Source organism: Bubalus kerabau, chromosome 6 (genome assembly GCF_029407905.1).
Source record: "Bubalus kerabau isolate K-KA32 ecotype Philippines breed swamp buffalo chromosome 6, PCC_UOA_SB_1v2, whole genome shotgun sequence".
Lineage (NCBI taxonomy): Eukaryota > Metazoa > Chordata > Mammalia > Artiodactyla > Bovidae > Bubalus > Bubalus kerabau.
In genome coordinates, this window is record NC_073629.1 from 17,110,240 (window position 1) to 17,134,798 (window position 24,559).

General features: G+C 54.9%; 3 protein-coding genes across 8 annotated transcripts in view; 2 read left to right on the top strand and 1 right to left on the bottom strand.

Annotated features, from left to right (window-relative positions):
- RPS27 (ribosomal protein S27) overlaps positions 1-24,559 on the bottom strand; it is a 103,685-nt gene that overhangs the window by 40,658 nt on the left and 38,468 nt on the right. The window lies entirely within an intron of this gene.
- DENND4B (DENN domain containing 4B) lies at positions 687-15,963 on the top strand. 2 transcript variants are annotated; one of them, XM_055584200.1, is made up of 28 exons: positions 687-1,020; positions 3,056-3,395; positions 4,161-4,413; positions 4,667-4,736; positions 4,921-5,090; positions 5,163-5,407; positions 5,818-5,884; positions 5,975-6,033; positions 6,205-6,349; positions 6,624-6,799; positions 6,921-7,021; positions 7,421-7,636; positions 8,168-8,313; positions 8,619-8,758; positions 8,851-8,977; positions 9,387-9,593; positions 9,854-9,982; positions 10,791-10,971; positions 11,208-11,375; positions 11,606-11,994; positions 12,158-12,280; positions 12,478-12,647; positions 12,729-12,870; positions 13,067-13,303; positions 13,811-13,928; positions 14,020-14,185; positions 14,273-14,337; positions 14,439-15,963. In XM_055584200.1, the coding sequence occupies exons 2-28, from the start codon at positions 3,079-3,081 to the stop codon at positions 14,582-14,584; spliced, it is 4,473 nt and encodes a 1,490-aa protein (XP_055440175.1). In that variant the 5' UTR covers positions 687-1,020; positions 3,056-3,078; the 3' UTR covers positions 14,585-15,963. The 2 variants fall into 2 exon arrangements, with proteins under 2 accessions (XP_055440175.1, XP_055440174.1); XM_055584199.1 differs by lacking the exon at positions 687-1,020 and adding an exon at positions 1,102-2,158.
- GATAD2B (GATA zinc finger domain containing 2B) overlaps positions 18,523-24,559 on the top strand; it is an 82,915-nt gene continuing 76,878 nt past the window's right edge. For 2 of the 5 annotated variants that reach the window (XM_055584208.1, XM_055584211.1), the window contains exon 1: positions 18,523-18,764. The gene's annotated coding sequence lies outside the window, so the exon portion shown is untranslated. Of the gene's footprint in view, positions 18,765-19,197; positions 19,331-24,559 lie in introns of those variants that run through there. The other 3 variants (XM_055584207.1, XM_055584209.1, XM_055584210.1) reach the window with 2 other exon arrangements.

Consider the following 24,559-nt stretch of genomic DNA (forward strand, 5'->3'; position numbering starts at 1 on the left):
ATGTACCCAGCCAGCCTCCAACCCAAGGCTTCTCATTCTCCTTCTGCCCCTCACCCTGTGTGAACTCACTTCACCCTCCCACTCTTCTCCACTCACTCATTCAGAGGCTTGAGTGCTAGCTAACCTGTTTTGATGGTTTCCTCTTTTTGGCTTGGGTTGCTAGTCCTCTGAGCTTCTGCCCTCTTCTTTCCCTCACACAGCACAGAAGAGTAGTGCCCCTCCTCCGTTACCTCTGCCTCTGCTACTTGCCCACAGCCCACAGTCCGGGCTCCTCTTCCTCTTTCCTAAACTGTTGTCATTTTCAAAAATGAGAACTGAGAACTTCTGGCTTAGGCTGGAAGGGAATGCAGTGTGCCCTAAAGCTGAAAATAGGGGCAGCCACCTGGGTCTCCGCACACTAGACTTTCAGGGCCTTCACCCAGGCAGGCAAGCCACATCTGAGTAGGCTCGAGGGCGGGACGCGAGCGCGCCTCGGACTTCAGGGGCCGCCTAGGGTCAGTGTCCGGCGACAATGGCTGGGTGGTGGGAAGCTCCCTGGGTGCAAGGGGCCCTCCCAGCCGCCAGGGGTCGCGCTGCAGGCGGTCAGGCGCTGGGCAGGCGCTGCCAGGGTCACGGCCGCCGGCCGGGGAGGGGGGGTGGGGGGAGCGGCGGCGCCCGTGGTCCCGGAGGGGGGGGGTGGGGGGAGCGGAGAAAGCGGGGCGCGCGGAGAAGCACCGGGCCCTCAGCGCGGCAGGAGCCGGGGGGACCGCGCGGCGCGAGCGAGAGGCGCGGCAGCACAGTCCCCGCGTGGCGCAGCGCGGCGGGGACGCTGGGATCGCCCGGATCTCCCTCCAAGGCGCCCTGCGCCCCGGCGCCCTCGGTCGCCTCTTCCTCCTTCATTCGCCGTCCCGGCGGGAGCGGCGCCCGAGTCGGGTGCGCCATGTCCGGGGCCGGGTAGCCTCGCCGTCCGCCGGCCCGCCAGCCCGCCTTCCGAGCCACCCGCCCGCGGGCCGGCCGGCCGGGGAGTCGCGGGGCAGGCAGGTAGGGGCTGGACCGGGCGGGGCAGCGGGCGGGGAAGGGAGGGAGGGAGCGCGGGCGGGGCGGGGGCTCTCCCCAGCTGTTCTCTGGCACTGCACATCTGGTTCCGGTTCCTCTCTCCTGGGGAAGTGAAAGTGGAGGGGAGGGCGCAGTCTGGAGTTAACTAGCTGTGCCCGGCGCCCTGCACCCCTCCTGCTCCCGCGGGTCCCGAGCCTGAGCACCCCTCCCTCCCGCTCCGGTCACGCGGCGGCCGGCGCTGCTGCCGTCACGTCCCCGGCCGCCTGCGCGTCCGCTCCTCTCTGCCCTCCTGCTCCTTCCTCAGCCTCCTCCCGCTCGGCGCGCCCTTTGCCCCAACGCGAACTTCCCGCTGTCCGGCTCGTGGGCGCCGGGACCCGGAGTGGTGTCCCTGCCCCTTTCGTTCCCTAGGGAGAAAGGGCTGCCTTCCTGCAGGGCTCTTGCCTAGCTTGGTGAGGAGAGGCCCGGGTGCGCAGGTCCTGCCGATGGGAGCCACTCGCCCCTCAGCTGGTCTCACCTCGTGGCTCCTGCCTGCTGCTTGGGGCAGAGGACATAGGGCTCCCATTCGCCTGCAGTGGACGAGGCACGGGGCTGGGTCCCAGAGCTAAATCAGGAGGCTGACGCTGACTCCTGGCTTCACCTCGCAGACGTGGAGACTAAATTTAGCTGGAGTTGGTGTGTGTGTGAGTGACCAGAGGCCAGGTTAAGGAGAGCCAGCTTGGGTCCATGAGATTCCCTTGCCCCCTCTTATCTCGGCAAGGGTGGGAGGTTAAGTAGGATTGTACATCCTGGATCTAATCTGAGCTGCCTCTGCCTTGCTCCGGGTCCTTTAGGCTAAGCTTCCAACTTGGAATGATGCTGTGTTGGCACCTTCTGACAATACCTCCCCCCCCCCACCTCCACACACCCCCACCAGCACCACACACACACCCATAGGCTGACTTCCGCCGAGCTGCAGCTTCCCCTCCACTGTTTCAGGAAGTCACCTCCCTTCCCCTCTGAAGCAGCCCCCACGCCTCCAGTCCTCTGCTGCAAGCCACCCACCAAGCTGTTTCCCAGCTTCTGCACTCAGGGCACCCCGGGACCCTTGAGGCTCCTACTCCCGGGGGTTGGGCCATGGAGGCAGGTGAGAAGAGTTACTGAGAAGCCGCTGTGGGCCTGTTTCCGTCTCTGGGCTTCGTGGAGGAGGGCTTGGGGATGGTGGGGACTGTCTCCCACAGCTGCTTTGGACCTAACTGAGGATACCTAAGGATCCTGGAGGTTGGAGGGCACTGAATTTTTTTTTTTTTTTTTTCGGTCAGGTTAGTGGAGCTAGGTTAGGAAAAAGGACACTGGAGTCTGGTGAAAAGACACTTAAAGCCTGGGTTTTGTGGCCTCCTCACAAAAACCTAGAGGTGGGCTCTTTAAGAATATTAGCTGGCTCATGAGATTCTTAGAATGTCAACTAGAGTAAGAAGGCCAGAAATCCATAAAAAGACTGTAATGTAGGCCTGATATCACAGCCAGAAAGAATGTCATTGTAGGCCATTACAGAAAAGATTGTGATCTCTGTTATGTTAGGGAGTGAAGAGGGCTGGGGCTTTAAAAGGGATACAGAAACCATGTGATGTCAGAACCCAGAGCCTAGGTTAGCTTTGTGCAGTGGGTTCTTTGGAAAGAGGGCTGGTACCACCAAGAGGGAGGGTCCTGGTCCCTTTAAGGACCTGTGGTGGGCTGTTAGGGCCTGGTGATGTCACAGGCGGGAGAGTTCAGGATTGGCTGGCCACTGATCCTGCTTTTCCTTGAAAGTACTGGAGAAGGAAATGGCAACCCACTGCAGTACTCTTGCCTGGAAAATTCCATGGACTGAGGAGCCTGGTAGGCTACAGTCCATGGGGTTGTAAAGAGTTAGACATGAGTGAGCGACTTCACTTTCACTTTCACTAGGAAGAGGAGGGAAGCAAAAAGGAGACTCCCTGGTTGCTGGTTGCCATGGCAACACAAACCTTCCATACTTCATCTCTCCCCAACTTGACCATTCCAGATGCAGTGAGTGAGGGGGGGGCCATGGCGGAGGAGCGGCCCCCCCGGCTGGTGGATTACTTCGTGATAGCTGGACTTGCAGGGAACGGAGCACCCATCCCTGAGGAAACATGGATTCCTGAACCCAGTGGACCCCTGCGCCCTCCTCGGCCAGCTGAGCCCATCACAGATGTGGCAGTCATCGCTAGGGCCCTGGGCGAGGAGGTGCCCCAGGGCTACACATGCATCCAGGCTTCCGCGGGGGGCCACCCCTTGGAACTCAGCGCTGGGCTCCTAGGTGGAACTCAACCTGTCATCTGCTACCGGAGGGGGCGTGACAAGCCCCCCCTCGTTGAGCTGGGGTGTGTGCACCTACCTACCCCTGCTGGCACCAGGGGAGGCTAGGAGATCTGGGGTGAGGCAAGCAGAGGTAGGGGTATGGGATGAGGGATGTTCAATGGGGATGGGAAGAGTGGTCCTGAGGCCAGGGAGAAGAGCCTGAAGTTGTGTGTACTTAGTCCTCACACAGATTTGAGTGCATGTACTAGCGCTGCTACTTGCTAGCTCTGTGACCTTTGGCCAGTTATTGAGCCCCTCTGGGTCTATTTCCTCAGCTGTAATTTGGGGAAAATAATACCTCCTCATAGGGAGATGAAACAGGATCATCCATATTAGGGACTTAGCACAGAGTCAATAAATGGTAACTTTTCTTCTTGGTATTTATTAATGAGCGCTGAGAGCCATGGAAGGCCTGAGGTATTGTTACTGATCAAGAAGTAGAGCCTAGGGATTTCTCTGGTGGTCCAGTGACTAAGACTCAGTGCTTCCAGTGCTGGGGCCTGGGTTCGATCCCTGGTCAGGGCACTAGATCCCACATGCCACAACTAAAGATCCCGAGTGCTGCAACTAAGACCTGGAGTAGCCAAATAAATATTTAAAAAAAAAAGAGAGAGCCAAGGGCAGAGAGGGGCACATGGTTTTGGAGGGCGGGTTCAGCAAGAAGTGGGCCCTGGTGTCGGTGTTCGACTAGGCTGAGTAGGTAGGACTAGGAAGGCAGATCTAGCAAGACTGGGGGCTTTCTCCTCTGTTGTGGACTCCTGACATCTCTCTCTGTTCCCTGTGCCCAGGGTGTTGTATGAGGGGAAGGAACGTCCCAAGCCTGGCTTCCAAGTGCTAGATACGACACCCTACAGCCACTCAGCCAACCTGGCCCCTCCAGGCCCTGGGCACCCCCGCACCTACCTCACTTACCGGCGGGCAGCAGAGGGGGCAGGGCTGCATGCCCTGGGCATCACTGACCTCTGCCTGGTACTGCCCAGCAAGGGCGAGGGCACTCCTCATACTTACTGCCGATTGCCCCGCAACCTCAACCCTGGCATGGTGAGTGGGGCCCTGGGCCAGGAGCCGAGATTCATGCCATCTCTGTGTAAGAGGTGGACACGGGGCACACAGGGCATCCTAGGACCAAGGCCTCTAGTGGTGGGGGTGGGCCCAGAGGTGTGACACTGGTCTTGGGGGACTGGGATTAATAGGAGTTCTAAAGACAAAGACCACTTAGGGGTGGTGGAGAAAATAACCCCCCAGAAACCTTTGTCAGCTGTGTGTCTGCTTGTCTCTTGCTGTTTTGGGGCAGTGGGGCCCAGCAGTGTACCTGTGCTACAAGGTGGGCCTGGCCAAGGCCAACACACTGGTGTATGAGGCAGGTGAGTAGCCCCTCTGTCTCTGGCCCCTCAACCCTCTGCGTCCCTTTCGGCGGGTACCTTCAGTGTCCACAGAACTCACCTCCCCTTTGCCACATGGCCCTTCTCTGGGATCCCCTGGTTCTTTCCCCCGGAGTCTGATGGACCCTACTCCTTTTGGGGACCCCCCCCTCTGTCGGGGGTGCAGAGCTGCTGGGCCGCTACCCAGAGGAGGACAATGAGGCGTTCCCGCTGCCCGAGTCAGTGCCCGTCTTCTGCCTGCCCATGGGGGCCACTATCGAGTGCTGGCCTGCCCAGACCAAGTACCCCGTGCCCGTCTTCTCCACCTTTGTGCTCACGGGTGCAGCTGGTGATAAGGTGGGTGTGTGGAGTGTGGTCAGGGGTCTGGGCTCTGCAGGGCCCGCCTGACTGCCCCTCTGCCCCTGCCAGGTGTACGGTGCTGCCCTGCAGTTCTACGAGGCGTTCCCGAGGGCCAGGCTGTCGGAGCGGCAGGCTCGGGCCCTGGGCCTGCTGAGTGCTGTGGAGCGGGGCCGGGCACTGGGGGGCCGGGCTGTGCGCAGCCGCCGCGCCATCGCTGTGCTGTCCCGCTGGCCTGCCTTCCCAGCCTTCCGCGCCTTCCTCACCTTCCTCTACCGCTACTCCGTCTCGGGCCCCCACCGTCTGCCCCTGGAAGCGTGAGCATGGGGCTTCCCTGATGCTGGGAAGGGTTACGAGGCCAGGAGGAATGGAGGAGAGGACGATGGAGCTGGGGGGCAGGGGGCGCAGAGGAGTCGGGGATGGGGCTGTAGTGTGTGGCTGGAGAGCTGGTCCATTGCAGAAGTGCCCCTGGCTGAAGGGGTGAGTGGGGCCTGAAACCCAGGCTACACTTGCTTACCAAGTCCTGGCCAGGGCCTGTGCACGCCCAGAGGGAATCTCTTCTGATGTGCACCGGTGCTGTGCATGATGGCGGCTCCGGTGGCTGACAGCAGTCCTGAGGCAGAGCTCAGGGAGGAGCGAGGTCCCTGGGGACAGGCGGAGGAAAAGAGCAAAGGCGCTGAATGGAGAGCCTGGAGCCTGCCTCTGACTGTGTCTCTCTCTCCCCCAGGCACATCTCCCACTTCATTCACAATGTTCCCTTCCCTTCCCCACAGAGACCCCGCATCCTGGTGCAGGTGAGGGCTGGGGCTGCGGCTAGGTGGCAGGGGGAGAATGGGCAGGGGCTAGTCTTCACCATCCTGACCTGTGGCTCTTCTGCCTCTCAGATGTCTCCCTATGACAACCTGCTCCTCTGCCAGCCTGTATCCTCACCCCTGCCCCTCAGGTATATGCTCAGGTTGGGGGGCAAGGCTGTGATGACCAGGGGCAGGGTGGGTGCCAGGCAAGTGGGCACCGGTGTGAAGGGTTGTGCAGGCTGGGCCCAGGTGGTATCTGTGCCCAACGATGAGGGAAGGGCCTCCTGCTGACTCTTCCCCCACCTTGGCATTGCCCCCAGTGGTGCCAGCTTCCTGCAGCTGCTGCAGACCCTGGGCCCGGAGCTGGCGATCACGCTGCTGCTTGCTGTGCTCACGGAACACAAGCTGCTAGTCCACTCGCTGCGGCCAGATCTGCTCACCAGCGTCTGCGAGGCCCTTGTCTCTGTGAGTGCCGCTCTGCCCAGCCTGCCTTACCCAGAGTGTTCTTTCTTGTGCCCTAGGCCCCACCTGGATTCTCCTTACTTTTCCTTTCTTGGGGAGGGTTCCTCAGTCTTATCCTTGGGCATGGCCTACAGGATGTATGGCTTCGGTCAGGAGCTTTTCTTGGAGCTCAGCTCCAGCAGCTTCTCACGACAAGCACCACCGGTCAAGGTCAATGCCCCCTCTTCTGCTGCCTCCCTGTGCCCCGCTCACTGGTCCTCATCCCCCGATGCTTTAGATGATCTTCCCGCTGCACTGGCAGTGCCCCTACATTCCGCTGTGCCCACTGGTGCTGGCAGATGTGCTGAGTGCCCCCGTGCCCTTCATCGTGGGTATCCACTCCAGCTACTTCGATCTGCATGACCCACCTGTGGATGTCATCTGTGTGGATCTCGATACCAACACACTCTTCCAGTAAGAGGGCTGGGTCTTTTCTGGGGGTTTTGAGGATGGGAGCAGAAGAGGGCGGGTCAAAAGGAGCCTCAGGGAAAACGAGAAACCCCATCACCCTTTCTTCCTTCTGTTTATCTCACAGGACTGAGGAAAAGAAGCCCCTCTCCCCTCGGACCCTGCCCCGCAGACCCTACAAGGTTCTGCTGGCCACACTGACACATCTGTACCAGCAGCTGGATCAGAGTGAGGAGCCTGGGTGGTGGGGGGAGGCCGGAAACCATTATTGACCTTTAACCTCTAGTTTGGGGAGACCTGTGGAGAGCCAGACCTTACTTGAGGAGGTTAGAAGAACTAGGCTTTCATTGGGTGGAAGTGAGAGGAATTCAAGTTCCAGTTTAAGTTAGAGGAAGGCATACGTCACATTAATGTTCCTGAACATGTCAGGAAGATTGAGCTTGCCACTGGGGAGGCTTGAAACTGCTACCTAAAGGCAACTTTTAGTTACTGTTGGTACTAGGTCTGTTAGAAGCTGGCAGTGGTGGGGCAGCAGGTGGTAGGGTTGCAACCTGACTTCTATGGAGAGCAGGGTTGAGCAAGCCCTATGGGTGCTGGCCCTGATGCTCAGGCTGCCCTGGTCCCCAGCGTATACTGGCCCCGAGGAGGAGGCCTCCCTGGAATTCCTGCTGACGGACTATGAGGCAGTGTGTGGCCGCCGGGCCCGGCTAGAGCGCGAGGTCCAGGGAGCCTTCCTCCGCTTCATGGCCTGCCTGCTCAAGGGCTACCGGGACTTCCTGCGCCCACTCACCCAGGCCCCCTCTGAGGGGTCTCGCGATGTTGACAACCTCTTCTTCCTGCAAGGTAAAGGCGACCTGACCTGTCCGTGCTTGGGGAGGGTATCATGGGATGGGTGGCCAGGGGCTGGGCTCCATGGGGCAGTCAGGGGGCATGCGGAATCACACAGTTACTTGTTTCTAAACTCAGCTGGCATCTTTGTGGTCACCAGCTTTGAGCCATGTGCTCTTCTGGGCCTGGTGAGGGGATAAGGGTACAAAGATGAGTCAGCTGTGGCACTGGCCTCTGGGAAGCCCAGGGCTTGGTGGGGACACGATGGCACCTGTGGTGAGCCAGCCCAGGGCAAAACTCTCCTCTTGGTGACTCCCCAGTCTGAGGCCCTCAGTGCCCACAGATAAAAGGGAAGGATGCCATGGGACCGTGGTGCTGGGGCAGCTGAGCTGGTCAGCTTGGCGGGTAGGGCCAGCGGGGCCAGAGAGGATGGCTTTTATGGCCTTGGATGCCAAGTTGGCGGGGAGCCAAGAAAAGGGGTCAGAAGCGGGTGGCTGTGGTAGAGCCCCCAGTGACCACCCTCTTGGCCCCCTTCTCACCCATCAGGCTTCCTCAAGTCCCGAGAACGTTCCAGCCACAAGCTATACTCCCAGCTGCTACACACACAGATGTTCTCCCAGTTCATCGAGGAATGCTCTTTTGGCTCTGCTCGGCACGCTGCCCTTGAATTCTTTGACTCTTGTGTCGACAAGGTATTGGGATCATCCCTTCTTTTTGTGCCCTCTGCTCCACTCTGAGCTCTGTCACCCCAGATGTAAACACTGTCTCACACGTGGTGAGGCTGGCGCCCCTGTGCAGCGCACGTGACTGGCCTCATAGACGCAGTCTTCCTGCCCCCCACTCGTCCCCTGGCTGTGTCTCCAGGGCCCTGACAGAGTCTGGGCCCATCACCTCCTTCCCTGTGGCTGTGGTTTCCCGGGAGATGCCGTCTTCTGGATCCCTGGCCCTGCTCTGTGCCCACTGTCTGGATGTCCCCTTTCTTACCATCCTGCTTCAGGTCCACCCAGAGCAGGAGAAACCTGAGCCCGTGCCCCTGGTGGAGCTGGAGGAGCTGTCGGGCAGTGAGCTCACCGTGTTTATCATGCCTCCCGAGGAGCCGCCAGCGCCCGAGGGCAGTGAATCCACTCCCCAGTACTGGTGAGCGCCTCCCGCCCCCTCTCTTGCTCTGAGGCCCGATCAGCTGACTTAGTACCAACTGCACTCCATATGGCCTCTCTCCGCCCCTCCAGTTATGATGGGTTCCCTGAGCTACGGGCTGAGCTGTTCGAGGCTCCTCAAGAACAAGCCGGGGCTCTGCCTGTGCCAGGCCCTTCCCGCAGCGCCCCCAGCAGTCCTGCCCCTCGCCGCACCAAACAGGTAACCAGCAGGTGGGCCCCTGGAGGAATCTGACTCAGGCCAAGGACTGCTGCTTCAGTTTCTTCATCTGTAAAATGGGTAGAATAGTACTTATCCCATAAAGTTGCTGGGAGGTTTCAATATGTCGGGCACGAAAAAGAGACATGAACCCTCACTGTTGTTACCATTGTCATCGTCCTCATCTGCACTTTCTGACGACCCTGGAAATCCAGGGGCTTGCTGCCTCTGCCAGGACACCTGCCCACGCCCAGGCTACGCATCTGTGCTTGGGAATCCAGGGCTGTGGGCACTGTCCCTGCCACCCCCTCAGCACACAGACCCTTTCTCAGGGCGGGCGCTGCTTCTCCCACACTGTTCAAGACCTGCCCTGGCATCATTCTCACCAGGTGTGTCCCCCCGCCCTCTTTAGGAGATGAAGGTGGCGCAGCGGATGGCACAGAAGTCAGCAGCTGTGCCTGAGCTGTGGGCCCGGTGCCTGCTGGGCCACTGCTATGGGCTGTGGTTCCTGTGTCTGCCTGCCTACGTGCGCTCGGCGCCCTCCCGGGTGCGGGCACTGCAGACGGCCTACCAGGTGCTGCGCCAGATGGAGAGCCGCAAGGTGGTGCTGCCTGACGAGGTGGGTGCCCGGGCCCTGTACCGGGGGCTGCAGCTGACAGGGAGCACGGCACCAGTCCAGGAGCTGGGCAGGCGCTCCGTCACATTCACTGAATTAGTGAGCGTGTTCGGGTTGTCACAGCGGGGACTGCGGGGTGGCAGGGTCCGCAGGAAGGGCGGTGGCTCTGTGAGGACTGGGGAGGCTGGAGGTGGGCGCTCACTGCGGCTTGAGGACTGGGGCCAAGAGCGGGCCCACTCTCATCCCGCATGTCTCTCGCCCAGGTGTGTTACCGGGTGCTGATGCAGCTGTGCTCACACTACGGGCAGCCCGTGCTGTCCGTGCGGGTCATGCTGGACATGCGGCGGGCGGGCATCGTGCCCAACACCATCACCTATGGCTACTATAACAAGGTGCCCAGTCACTTGCCTTTGGGGTGAGGGGTGGGATGGTGGCAGGGGTGTGCGGGGAGGGTGCTGTTCCCCGACACCTGTGGCCTTCCCCTCCCAGTGGAGATCGGGCCCGCACAGTCCAACAAGGTCCTGCGGCCACTGTCGCACAGTCCTCCTCTAGTGTCTCAGCACCTGCAGAGGCTTGTCTCATACTGGGCTGCTTGAGTCTCACCCACAGCAGTCCTGGCAAGCAGCTTAGCAAAGTACCACCACCTCCCAGGAAGAGCTGATTGTGGAAGCCAGTATGCCAGGCTCTGCTCCAAAGACAGCATCCACATAAACCCATCTTACCTTTCCCACAGCTCCTTGAAGTGGAACGATTCTTACAGATGAGGCCGTGAGGTTGCAGGGGGTTAGTAACTTGTCCAGGGTACCATAGTAAGTTGGGGGTTAGGACACACACAGGCATATCGTTTCCTGAATTCAGGCCCTTCACCATGACACTAAACTGTTTGCTGTTTTTTAGATGAGGAAACTAATGGCCAAAAAAAAATGAACTGATTTCTTCAAAGCCCACAGTTTATAAACAGCAGTCTACAGACAGGTTGTCTCCACCGTTTCTGACTTCCTCTAGAACCCCTCAGGGTGGCCACTGCCAGCTCTCTCTTCTGGGCTCTTGTTCCTGGCTGAGCCCTTGGCAGGACAATCATAGGCAGGATGTCTGGAGGGAAAGGTGGTCGCTGGGCCCCCAGGTCAGGCAGTTGGCATCTAGCTGAGGCCCAGGGTATGGAGACAGGCCATCCGCATGGGTGAACACTGTGCTTGGCAGGCTGTGCTGGAAAGCAAGTGGCCGTCTGGCACACCAGGTGGGCGCCTGCGCTGGGCCAAGCTCCGGAACGTGGTCCTGGGGGCTGCTCAGTTCCGCCAGCCCTTGCGAGAACAGCGGCAGCGGCAGCAGAAGCGGGAGAAGGTGGAGACAGCAGCCCAAGAGGCAGGCAGCTCGCAGACAGGTGGGTAGGGACTGGCGACACACCAGGGCAGGGGACAGGCCTGGAGAGCTGGGGCTGGTCCAGTGGCTGACATTCAGCGCGCTGAGAATGGAGAGACTACGCTTGGCTGGCAACAGAAGACACGAAATTCTGCCTGGGAAGAGCCTTGCAAACCCAGGTCCCCGGAGGAGCTGTTTTGGAGCTGGGGGCTAGGTTTCCAGCTGGCTGTCTTTTGACCCCCTCCCTGTCTTATGCAGAGCCCTATTTGGAGCGCCCCTCCCCTACCCGCCCGCTTCAGCGCCAGACTACCTGGGCCGGGCGAAGCCTGCGGGACCCCGCCTCACCTATGGGGCGCCTGGTGAAGAGTGGAAGCCTGGGGAGTGCCCGAGGGGCACAGCCCACCGTGGAGGCTGGTGTGGCCCACAGTGAGTGCCCTCATCCCACACTCCACCCCTTGGCCCGTCAGCTTCCCTAACCACTTGCCAGGTGGAGGGGTGGTGCTTTGTGCCAGGTACTGTAGGCTCTGGGGGAATCTTGCCCGGATTGTCATCACGGTAGGGGCTGTGGTGCCAGATTGCATAGCCAGGAATTGTGTTTACTCAGGTCCCAAGGAGGGCCTGGACTCCATCTTCCCTGATTCTTTTCTGCCTTGCAGTGATAGAGGCCTTGGGGGTCCTGGAACCCCGGGGATCACCCATACCCTGGCATGATGGAAGCCTCTCAGACCTGAGCCTGACCGGGGAAGAGTCGGCACCCGGAGGCAGCCCAGGGGACTCAGGCTCAGCCCTGAGCACCCAGTCCACTGAAACCCTGGAAGGGCCAAGTGGGCGGGTGCCCAAGGCTGGTGGGCGTCAAGATGAGGCCAGCACCCCCCGAAGAGGGCTGGGCGCCCGCCTCCAACAGCTACTCACTCCTTCCCGCCGCTCCCCCACCTCTCGTGCCCCCCCATCTGAGCTGCCCCCTGACCTGCCTCCCTCAGCCCGTCGCAGCCCCATGGACAGCCTTCTGCACCCCCGGGAGCGCCCTGGATCCACTGCATCCGAGGTAACCATTAAGGGCAGGGTCCAGACACTTCAGCACCTGGAGGCCTGGGGAGGGGCTGCAAACCCGCAGTGCCCAGAAGTGGGCCTTGAAGGGTGGCTGAGCCAGCTTCCTGGATAAAGAGCAGCATGGGGTTGGCTGACTGTGCTTTCTCTCATAATGGCAGAGCTCAGCCTCTCTGGGCAGTGAGTGGGACCTCTCAGAATCTTCTCTCAGCAGCGTGAGCCTTCGCCGTTCCTCAGAGCGCCTCAGTGACACCCCTGGATCCTTCCAGCCACCTTCCCTGGAAGTGAGGATAACCTCTCCCACACAGACTGCTGGGGCTCACATATATACCACACCCAAGGCACCCTGTCAGAGGCAGGGGCTGGTGGGAGGCGGGAGGAGGCTGGGCTGGGCTGCAGAGGTTCAAGCCTGAGTGAGGAGCAGGGGCTCCTGAGCCCTGAGGCCAAAAGGGGCCTGCTTCCTGGGGCCTTTCGCCCACAGATTCTGCTGTCTAGCTGCTCGCTGTGCCGCGCCTGTGACTCCCTGGTGTATGATGAGGAGATCATGGCTGGCTGGGCGCCTGACGACTCCAACCTCAACACCACCTGTCCGTTCTGCGCTTGCCCCTTTGTGCCCCTGCTCAGCGTCCAGACCCTTGATTCCCGACCCAGGTGCCCAAAACCGGGCAGGGGCTGCGGGCGCGGCAGGGCAGCAGAGGCCTGAGGGCTGACCTTCCCGCCATCTCCCTGCAGCGCCCCCAGCCCCAAGCCTGCTCCTGCTGGTGCCAGCGGCAGCAGCGACGCTCCTGCCCCCGGGGGCCCGGGCCCTGTGCTCAGTGACCGCAGGCTTTGCCTAGCCCTGGATGAGCCACAGCTCTGCAACGGGCACATGGGGGTAAGGGCTGGGCCAGAGCCCAGCTGTGTGTGTGTGTGGCCCTGTGGGTAGCCCCAGTGACGCTGAGGAGAGATGGGTACAGAGGGCAAGGGGCGTCCCAGAAGCTGCTGGACGTGGTGGCTCAGTGGGAAGCAGGGCTCTGAGGATGGGGCTGTGGTATATGCCCTCCCCTGCCCTCCCGCTTTGTGCCTGACAGACTGCCTCCCGGCGTGTTGAGAGTGGGGCATGGGCGTATCTCAGCCCCCTCGTGCTGCGGAAGGAGCTGGAGTCACTGGTAGAGAACGAGGGCAGTGAGGTGCTGGCATTGCCTGAGTTGCCTGCCGCTCACCCCATCATCTTCTGGAACCTTCTGTGGTATTTCCAGCGGCTGCGCCTGCCCAGTATTCTGCCGTGCTTGGTGCTGGCCTCCTGTGATGGGCCCCCGCCCCCCCAGGTCAGTGCCCTGACACAGTCTCCGCCTCCTCATCTCCTAGCTCTGTTGCTCAGTCCTCTGTGTCCTTGGCGCTATAGACGGAGCACAGGTTTGGAGTCGCTTATACCTGGTTGACTCCTGGCCATTTCACTTCTCTGAGTTTCAATTTTCTCATCTGTAAGATGGCATAACTGCCCCCTCTCTGGGCTGTTGTTAGGTACCTAGTGTAGTGCCTGTTACCCCAATACTAATTCGTTAATGTTCATCTATTCATCACTCTATTCATTGCACCAATATTTATTGAGCACTTTTTAGGTTCCAGGCAGAGTTTTAGGACTAGGGATGTAGCAGATTACAAAACAAAGTCCTTGCTCTCAGAGAACTTGTATTCCCATGGGGAACAAGAGTTTCTCTCTTCTCTTTAGCTGTGTCCTGTAATGTCCCTGTCCCTTGGAATAGCGCCTGTCCGTTTCCCGTCCTGTGCCTCCCACACCATGAGCCTGTCTCCTTTATCTTGGCTCCCTGCAGGCCCCAGCTCCTTGGATAATGCCTGATCCAGCATCCGTGCAGGTGCGGCTGCTGTGGGATGTCCTGACCCCTGATCCCGATAGCTGCCCACCTCTCTATGTGCTCTGGAGGGTCCACAGTGAGTCTCATATTTGGCCCAGAATGGGAAGGGGTAGGTCCCATGCTTAGAGGGCTCAATAATCTTGGTTACCTTCTTTTCTTCCACCCAGGCCAGATCCCACAGCGGGTGGTATGGCCAGGTCCAGTACCTGCATCCCTTAGCCTGGCGTTGCTGGAATCGGTGCTGCGTCACGTTGGTCTCAACGAGGTGCACAAGGCTATAGGGCTCCTGCTAGAAACTCTAGGGCCCCCTCCCACTGGCCTGCACCTACAAAGGTATCATGTTCCCATCTGAGAGGTCCTGGGTCTGTCGCGGGCTCCGTCCCGTCTTATCTCACTTACAATCTTTTGACTCCACTCCAGGGGCATCTACCGTGAGATCTTATTCCTGACACTGGCTGCTCTGGGCAAGGACCACATGGATATAGGTGAGGGAGCAGGCAGGGGGCTGAGGGTTTAGATCTAGGGCCAGGTGTGGGAGGCTGGGGATTGACCTAACATACTGACCTACCTCCACCCTCTTCCCTAGTGGCCTTCGACAAGAAGTACAAATCCGCCTTTAACAAGCTGGCCAGCAGCATGGGCAAGGAGGAGCTGAGGCAGCGGCGGGCACAGATGCCTACCCCAAAGGCCATTGATTGCCGGAAATGTTTCGGAGCGCCTCTGGAATGCTAGGGACCCTTAAGCTTCCTTCTCCCATCTGAGGAGATGAGGGAGGAAGGATTCTAGAGAGACCCTGCTTCCCTGTTTCTTTCCTAGAGGAGTTGGGAATAGGCTAGGAAGCACGCCCAGGCATAGGCTCTGAGTGGGGGCCGTGGGACCCACTGTTACCAAAAGTCACAATTTCCCATCTCCAGCCTGCCCTCTATGCTCATGTGATGTTGGAGGAGGCCTGGGGGGAACTGGCACATCTCTGTTCCACCCCATCCTATACCAGGAACTCCCCTCCAGGGTACCCACAGATCTGCACTGCCCTGGCCATTTTATAAGTTTTTGTTTTAAAAAACAACTGGAAAGATACACAGCTACTGAGCCTTTGCCCTGAATGGGAGGGAGGGATGTCATTTCCCACCAGAGATGGTCCCTCTCCCCTAGAATTGCCGAAGGAGCCTAAGGCTCTCTATGCCTTTCTACCTTAGTGTTTGTATTTTAAGTTATTTATTCTGGAGCCACAGCCCCCTTGCTTAGGAGGTTCTTATGGACAGTAAGAGAGAAGGGAAATGGGGCTCCATGGTCCAGTGGTTTGTAGCTCCTTGAAAGTCAGGAGTTAGAAGCTAGAGGAGTCCCAAGCTCCCCTTAGGAAAAATTGGTGCCCCTCTAGTCCTAATCCTTCTTGTTCACTCCATCTTGGGGATGCCTCACACACCCAAGGCCCTGACTGTGCAATAAGGATTGTTCCTTGTGAAGTTTTGTTGGATGTAAATATAGTAAAAGCTGCTTCTGTCTTTTTTCTTCTGCCTCCTGTTCTCTGGGATAAAGGTTGAGGGATACTGCTGTTTTTCTCCTGGCTGCACATCGTTCTCTCTACCTTTTCATCCCTTGCTGCCTTTGGGCATACACTACTTTCCCCGACCAGGTCTGGTGCTGGTCCCTTGGGGCACAGGGAGTCTCAGAGCAGGAGAGGGGTGAATCCGGTGCTGGCTATGGTGGTGCCAGTCTGTGTGGTACTTCCGGCCCTCCCACACAATCACCTCCTTGTCCCTCATCTGTACCCCACACAAAGGCTCCATTCTCTGGGGGCCCTGAGCTCATCTCTGCCTTCTTTCCTCTCCCCCATATGCCCCCTCCCAACTTCTCCAGTACCTCCACAGGGATGACAACCCTCTCCCCAGTCGGTGTTGGCCACGCTCACACATCCTGGGAGCTGCTCTAACTGCAGGCAGTACTCTTCCAACCAGGGTCTCAGCCTGGGGACAGCACTAGGAGTGCAAGAGCAAGGATTAAGGAGCTCACTATATGTGGGCATCAGACAGCCAGGCACTACTTTTCTAATCCTTTTGGCCCCACTTGGAGTTCTCCCTTTTTTTCCTATATAATGAAATAAACACAGGAAACAACTCCTAACAGAGCTACAAAATCAATTACCAAAGGGAATTAACCAGCAAAACAAAAATGCCTTGGGGAAGGAGTGTCAATGGAGGAAATAACTTACATGAGTCTCTAGTGCAAATTCCTGGGGGTGGATATCAGTGGATGAAGACAGTAGTATTACTGAATTCTGGGACCTTCAGGTCAGAGGATGCTTTCCCACCCTGTCTGGAGCAGTGTCCCAAAGGAGCTGCAAAGGAAGGGAGGAGGGGCTTAGGAAATGCCATCTGTTTTTGTCAGGGACTAGGAGATGACTTCTTCAGACGGGAACCTTCACATCGCCCCAGGTTCTGATTAGATCTTACTACCTAGGGTCAAACTTTCCCTGTATCATCCCTAACAACCTGCAAGGGAGCAACTGCCTTCCTGAAAGTGTAAGTTTCTGGTGAGCGTAGCATGCCCAGCCATGCACTGAACTGTCTGGAATTACAGAGGGAATTTTAGGGCTCAGTCCCTACCTTACTAGAGCATAGTCTTCCTGATCTAGAGTGCCTCCCAGCCTATGCTTCTCATTTTTGGGCTTCCTCATGAGGCCTATAGTCAGATGGGTGGAATTACAGGATTCTTGAACCACAAGGGTATCTCGGAATTCCAACAGCCAAGTACTCACCATAGAATCTGACATCTCTGACCTGTAGCCTGGGGAACTGAATGAGGGGAAGGATATATCCAAATTACCTGGTCCCAATTTCTCTTCCCTCACTTTAGAATGTGTGGGCTCCAGTATGACAAATTTTAGTTAAATCTTGTCTCTGGCACTTGCTAATTTTATTACATCAGACAAGTTACTTAACTACTTGTGCCTCAGTTTTTCCTCATCTGCGAACTGGGGAGGGGTTGAGTAAAGACTAATTTTGAAATCTAGATAAAGTGCTAAGCACACTCAATAGACATTAGCTCCAAAAAGAAAACGAACAGATAGAGCCTACATTGGACAAAGGACATGCCCGCTACTCAGCGGCCTTGCTTACTTGTCTTTCTTGGGAGATTGATCACTCCAGTTTGAAAGCTGCCCCACCACAGCCTGATTTTAATTTTGTTGAAAGGTATTTTCTAGGGCCTCACTAGTATCTTTCTCAGTCTTGTATCTTCCACCACTGTGTTTCTCTTGTATCGTTGCAGCCCTCGAAGAATGGCCCTTCAGACAGCACAGAAAGGACTGAACTGATAATGGACAAAGCAACAGGTTAGGGAAAAGGGCCAGTACTTTCCACGAGGGCAGTGACTTAGTCCCACGTACTGCTCTATGCCCAGCACAAAGAAGAATGTCCAATCACATAACAGGTCCTCTATCATGTGCGAAATAACCGAACCAAAGAAGGTATTAAAATGCGTGGGGGAGTGGTGAAATAATTTTCAGTGTAGTATAAGGCAGGTACTACAGATAGAATAACAACCAAAACTGAATTTTGAACTAAGATGGTGAAATTGTTGGAAAAGTGAGGAAAACTCTCACAATAGTTACTATTATATTTATGGAGTATTTACTAAGTCCTTGGCACTGTCCTGAGCATTTAAAATGTACTATTTTATAATCTTCACAATTACCCTATGAACTAGGTACTCATCAATCATTACCATTTTAAAGACAGGGAAACTAGGGCATAGAGAATAGACGTTAAGTAACTCGCACCCAAATCACACAACTGATGAGAGATCCAAACCCAGGCAGTCAGATTCCAGAGACTATATCCTTTACCTGGACACTACAATGAAAAAGAACGTGCTTTACCTGCTTTTGTACATTTTTGTGTGTCTGTTCAGGGTCCACCTGTCTTTTTGTGCCCATGTCCTTCATTAGTTTCATTTCCATCGCACAGCGTGACTTCTAAATGACTTGAAAAACACATTCTAGTGCTTCTGGAGCCAGTTATTTCTGAGTTTGAGCCATTAGTCATTAATTAGCTGTCTGAACTTTGCAAGCTCCTTAGCCTCTCTGAACCTCTCAGCCTCTCTGAACCCCTTTCTGCATCTACCGGCTTCAAATTTCAGCTCTGCCACTTATATGTAACTCTGGGCAAATCATTTGATTTGTACCTCATTTCCTTAATCTGTATAATGGGGCTAACAGTATCTACCTCACGGAGTTACAAGGAATAAATAATCCATGGAAAGCTCTTAAAAAAATAAGAATGCACATACAGCACAGTGCCTCAGTCTCTGCCCAAAACTTTAGCTATTACCATTCCTTTAACACACTGACTCTGATACTTGGTCCCTCAGATGCTCAAGAACAATACTTATAGTACGTGTTCGAAAAACGCTGGGTTCAGGTGCTCCTAAGTGCTTTGGGGAAGTAGGGAGGCTAGCAGGAGTTGGGCCTTGAGTTGATTAGGCGTAGTCGGTGGAGTGGGAGGCTGTTTCCCTCACTGTGAACCTGATCAGACCAGAGATCCGGAGAGAAGGAGCTGCGAGCGCTCTGCGCGGCGTAATTTCTCAGCAATTTGGCTAGCTGTCTTTTTTCCCCCAGTCGTGGTTCAGTCACGACAGGACCGTGCTGGGGTACAATGAAGACCAGGAAGCTCAAGGCCTTTGGCAGACGGAGACAGGCCACACCCCGAACAGACTGCAAGGCCCGAGCGCCTCAAGCTACTGCTATCGTGAAATTCCTGGATTCTGTCGCGATGAAACACCACCCAACGCAGACCCCACCGCGGTTCACCAGTCTCCATCTTTAGAATTGGAAGAATGAGAGCAGGCCAAAGGGGAATCCCGGTTTGGGGATACTGGGGTACGGCGGCTGCCTGGGGACCAAAACGTCTCTAAGGTAAAGTTGCAGCCTGAAGCGATTTTTTGACCCCCGACACTTAATGGGCTGCTGAAGACCCGGATGTGTCTGGGACTGGCCGAGGTACCCATTAACGCGCCCCCGCTAGACCATCCCCCTCCTCCCTTTAGGATTGGGTCTTAGGTACGCCAATCATCACTTTTCCAGCCACTCACTCTTCAAGGGTGGGGTGTAGCCCCGATAGCCCGTCTCCTATTCGTATGGCCGAGAAGAGAAGGGCGGGGAGGCCGGCTCAGGTCGCCCAATGGGCGTCGTGGCGTGTGGGGGAGGCGGAGCCGAGGTGCTTGGCAGCTGCCCAATCAGCGTCCTTGTTTGTGTGGTGCCGCCGCCGCCGGTGCAGCCGCCGCCGCCGCCGCTGCCCCCGTCTGTACCGCAGTGTCTGCTCCGCCCGCCCGCCCGGGTCCGGCCCGCCCCCCTCCCCCACCCCCGCCCCCGGTCCCGTCAGCGGGGTCCAGAACCTACTGTGCCGTCGCCTCTTCCTTTTTCGACGCCGCCGCCGCCGCCTGAGGAGGCGAGCTAGCCGGGAGTTACACCGCCACCGCCAGGTGAGGAGCTTTGGCCTAGGCCAGCCTGGCCGCCCGCCCGCCCGGGGGCGGTGAGGAGCGAGGAAGGGAGGGAGGCTGGGAGGAGGCGGTGGTGGCGGAGATGGGGGAAGGGAAAGGTGGAGGGGCGGGGGGAGGGGAAGCGCCCGCGAGCCGACGCCCGCCCGCGCGCCCCCGCCTTGCGTCCCCCTCCCCCCACCCCGGCACCGCGCGCCCCCGCCTCGCGCTCCCCCTTCACCTCATCCCCTCCCCCTCCCCCCGCTCCGCGCGCGCGCCCCGGTCTTTCACTTCGGCCTCGCGCGCCCCTAGCTCGTGTCCCTTCATTTCTTCTCCTTTTACTCTTTCTCCCCTCCCTCGCGCCCCGTTTTCCCCGCCTTCCCCGCTTTAACTCACTGCCTCATGCCCGCCATGCTCCCCTCCTTTTCTCTGTAGCGCGCCCCCCCTTAACTCTCCACCCCCAGTGGTGCCCTCAGGGTGCGGGGGCCGCTCCCTACTCTCAGTCTTCTGTTTGCCGGCGGTTGGGACAAATAGGGGACCCTTTAGGGTGAAGGAAACATGGGATGATTATCTTTATATAGGCAAAGGGATCAGGAGCGCAGAACCTTACCCCTTTATTTCATCGTTCACCGTTCCTTCGCCCTCCCGTAGAAGGGAATTGTCTAAGCCTGTGTGGGTACTTGTCTTCTGTAGTGACTAAACCATCCCTTTCTTCGGCTGGGCTTCTGGGTCCCACTGGATCTGTATCCCAGTTCAGTCAGTGCCTGAGGGCCGAGGGAACTAGAACTTACCCTTTCCTAAAGCAGATCCGGACTTAGACTACTTTTGGCCTCCCCGCTTTCAATTACACGGAGGAGATAGCTGCTCCTCTTAGTGCAGAGGTTTGGGTGCCATTTGCCTGCCCAGGATACCTTTCCCCCTTCATAAAGGTATAGTAGGCTTTTTGGATTCTTCCCCAGCATCAACTTCCCTCCAAACACATGATGTTAGTTCGTAGGGCTGGCACTGAAGTGGAGATGGAGGCTTTGATGGTGGCTGGATGGCATGTAGATGCTAACTGAGCTTGCCATCAACCTTTTTTTCTTCCACTGTCACCTGGAGAATCGGGTAGCCCCCTGAGAACAGTTTTCTCCTTTCTGATAAATGGTTATTTCGAGGGCTTTTGTGTAGGTGAGGAGAGCTGGGAGATACTTGAGGTAGTGTGTTTCAGCAAAGGAAAAGAGCAATGCTTTCAGGCTAGATTGCAGCAGAGAGATTTGAACTTCCAGCAGCTGGAGTAAAAGCAGGTTTAACAGATCTGTGTCCAGAGAAGAGCTGATGCTTTTGAGGTTTTAAAACGTTTTTTCCCATCTAAAATGTTTATTTTTTGAGTAGACACTGCTTGAATGTGATCCAAAGTGAAAAGAAATCTCTCACCTATGTCCTCCAGCTTCCAGCCCCCCTCCCCATACAAATGACCTGTTTTCTTGCATCAGGATGGTGTCTGTATGTTGTGGTCTGTATGTTGAAGATTATCCTGTTTGGGAGTTTAGTGCTAACTTTATTGCTCCTTCTTTGATACACACCGTAAACTCTTTCTTGAGATAACCACTTGGATTCTTACTTTTGGTGCTTGGAGCAGTCCTGGCAGAGAATTGTCCTAGAGTGGCATTTCTGCTGATCCTTGGTTGGGAAAGAGGTACTATTGGAGCTGCTAAAGGTGGTGCTATGCAGGAGCTGAATGTACTTTGAGGGAAGGTCCACACCTGTTGGAAATGGTGCTGGTTTTTTGGTGACTGATACTGTCTCTGGCTGTTTTGGAATGGACTGGGTCAAGGATGGTCTTTCCTTGGGCTTTTTAAGCAGACAGGCTGTATAAATAAGGAGTTAATGGGATTATGGATCTGGTAGTACTGTGTTCCCTTTTAAGAAGAATATAGTATTTTAGTCTAGTGGCAGTGATAGTCACCATGGTAAGGAATGAAGTAGGTGAGTAATAATCAGCAGGAATCAGAAGGCTGGATCTTTAGCCTGAGTGACCCAGTTTGAGAAGAGGTGAGGCTTAGGAACTTGTGTCCTGCCTGTTCCTTACTTGAGAACACTTTCAAGGAGGTGAGAGTGATTTGTAGCTGACAGCCGCATCCATCTTTATGACACTGTGGTTTGCCTTCCCTGACTATGTGTGATGTCTGTTAACTTCCTGTTTAGAGGCAGTCCCAATAGGGGCTGAATAGAGGCTGCATTCAAATACTAGTCTAGGAACAGTGTTAACCAGGTTCCCTGATCAGCACTTCAGATCTTAGTTATGACAGTAACTTTTCCTGCTGTGTTAAGCATAACACCACAGGGTGGTGGGGGAGGGAAATGTGAGAATTTTGTTCCTAGTCTCACAGTCCTAAAGTACATTCAAAGCCTGTGTGCTGTCCCCCTCCCCATATTTGGATAAATGTCTCTCCTTACTGCCCGCCCCCCACTCCCAAACTGTACTCAACTTTTTTCTTTTTCTGGCTGGGCCTGGCCAGACCTCCAGGTTGGGTTTTGTTAGAGAACGGCAGTGTGGGAAGAAAAAGAGTCAATGTGTCAATAATAGTATCCTAACTGCTGGGATTCGTTTCTTTTTTTTTTTTTTTTAATCTTTTTGTCTCTTTTTTTTAGGAGGGGGGATTCATTCTTGCTTTAAGCATTATTTTACATGTTTTATGTAACCCAGGCCTCTTGTTTCAATTTTACTGATTGTTCCTTCCTTAGCTCCTCCACCCATCAAGCTGGAGGTGCATATTTAGGGGAATAGCAGCTGTGGCGTCCTGGTTTCTTTACTGGAGCATATTCTTTGTTAGCCACCTCATTGGGACAAGCAACCCCTTAGAACCCTCTAACTGACAAGCAGTCCCTGAACTCAGTCAGAATGCTTATTTAGTTCTTTGAGAAAAGTCAAACCAGCTTTGGTCAAGTAAAACGATTGCTAGAGAGATCATGATTTGAGCCATAACTGGAACTCAAGGACTTTCTTTTCTGGACCCTTTGCAGTACTTAAAGCCCTGCATCATTATATATTAAGGCACAATAGCCAGGCATTCTCTGATACAGTTTAGAGGGGAAGAAGAAAAAGAAAACCCAGTCAGTCAGATTGACTATAAATCTAGTCCTGGCATAAAGCTGTCCACCTCTTGCTCAGGAAGATCCAGCCTATCAGGCAGTGCCACACAAAGTTGCACTTCTTCTTTATTGGCTAGACCTGGGAAAGGAGATAGAAGGAATTTCAGTTTCTTTTGAAAAGGACTGACTTTGGAGGGGAAAAATATTAGCCATTTTTTTTGTTTTATCCTCAGTAATTCCTGTGATACTTTTTCTGTAGGTACTGGTGGGGGGTTTTGGTGGCTCCAGAGTTCATGAAGCAGAGAGCCTCCTGTATTTGCATAGTAGTAATGAAAGCCTCTGGACAGTAGAATTGCTCCTCCTTCGTGTTTCATCTTTTACCTTCTCTTTTATGGATAGATGAAGTATTCCTATAGCATTTGAGGTTATTCAGTAGGAAAGGAGTGGCCTAGGGTCAATATGAGCCTAACCAGTCTGGATAGTATCTCAGTAATGTTTGGTGTCTCCCTCAAAATCCTCTGGTCTTTGCTATAAGGTGCCATCAATTGGCAAGAAACTATCAACAGTTTGGGGTTGTAGTACCAAAAGCAACAGATGAATGAGGACAAGTATTTTGTTACTTTTGAGGTATGAAATGGTCAATCCCAGACCTCAAAGAGTCATTATAATTGCAGAAGCTTCTTTGTGTGTGAACTTGATTGTTATTAATACTAGCAGTGAGCTATTAAGGAACATGACAATACTTTGACATTCACAAGCCATTATTTTGTTTGTTTTCACATCTGGTTAGTTTACATTTTTAAAAGTAATTCAGGTTATCTTTACTTGAATCTGAAAGTCATTTGTAAGTCTGATAAAGCTGTCTTGATCTAGTCTCATTTTGGGAGGAAGCTCGAATTTGTAATCTCCTCAAATATAGGCAGGAATATTAGGATTTAGATTAGACTTTAGGATTTAGTGAATTCTCATTGTGGCTGTGGCGGATTAGAAGTGTTAATTGGAGAGGTTGTGCATCTCTAACCTAGAAGGTATTTATTTATAAAGTTAGCTTTTTCAGACTTCCCAGGAGGGAAGTTGTGGGCTAATAAGTGGCAAGTTGGAATAGCAGAACACAAGTAGAGAGTCTAGAAATCCTGGGTCAAATGCTAGCTTTGCCATTTTTCAGGTACATGATTTTGGGTAAGCCACCTAGTTGGTTTTTTTTTTTTTTTTTTTGCTGCAAGGCTTGTGAGATTTTAGTTCCTGAACCAGGGATAGAACCCAGGCCCTCAGCAGTGAAAATGTGGAGTGCTAACCACCAGGAAGGAAGGTTGATACTCAGTCATGTCCAACTCTTTGCGACTTCATGGGCTCCTCTGTCCATGGAATTTTCCAGGCAAGAATATTGGAGTGGGTTGCCATTTCCTATTCCAGGAGATCTTCCCGACCCAGGAATTGAACCCACATCTCTTGTGTCTCCTGCATTGGCAGGCAGATACTTTACCTCTGGTGTCACCTGGGAAGCTAACCAGACCACCAGGGAATTCCCAAGCCTCCTAATTTTTGAATTCCTATTTCTTGCACAGTAAAAGCCAGTTTTTACAGTGGGCTCTAAGGTCTTACGTGCTCTGCTGTTCCCTGCTGCTGCTGCTAAGTTGCGTCAGTCCCTTTTCTTTTTTGATCTCCTGTCATCCTCTCTTTTGCTCATGCCATCCCAGGCACGTTGGCTTGTTCCTTAATACATCAGTCGCACTCTCTATCTCAGGACCTTTGCACTAGTTACTCCTTCTAGTGGGAAATATCTGTTTTTCCCACAGAGATAATACAAATGACTAATTTTCTTACTTTCTTCAGTCAAGTCTTTGTTTAAATGTCACCTTTTGAGTGAGACTTTATCCTACCTATATTTAAAATTGCACCTTCAACTTCCACCCCTCACTCCTAATCCTTCTCTGTTTTTCCATATACAGCTTTCTGACATACTTAATTGTTACATTTATTGCTTATTGATTCCCTATGATGTAAGGTCTGTGAAGACTTGCATTTATTTTGGTGTTTTGTTTAATGCCTAGTACAGTATTTGGCATATAGTTAATACTCAATAACTATTTCTTTTTAAAAAAATATGTATTTGGCTGTGCTGGGTCTTGGTTGCAGCACAAGGGATCTTCAGTCTTAGTT

Coding starts and splice junctions, on each gene's coding strand:
- DENND4B (XM_055584199.1), top strand. Junction 5,408..5,817: donor CACCGTCTGCCCCTGGAAGC/GTGAGCATGGGG, acceptor TCTCTCCCCCAG/GCACATCTCCCACTTCATTC. Junction 8,978..9,386: donor CCCCTCGCCGCACCAAACAG/GTAACCAGCAGG, acceptor CGCCCTCTTTAG/GAGATGAAGGTGGCGCAGCG.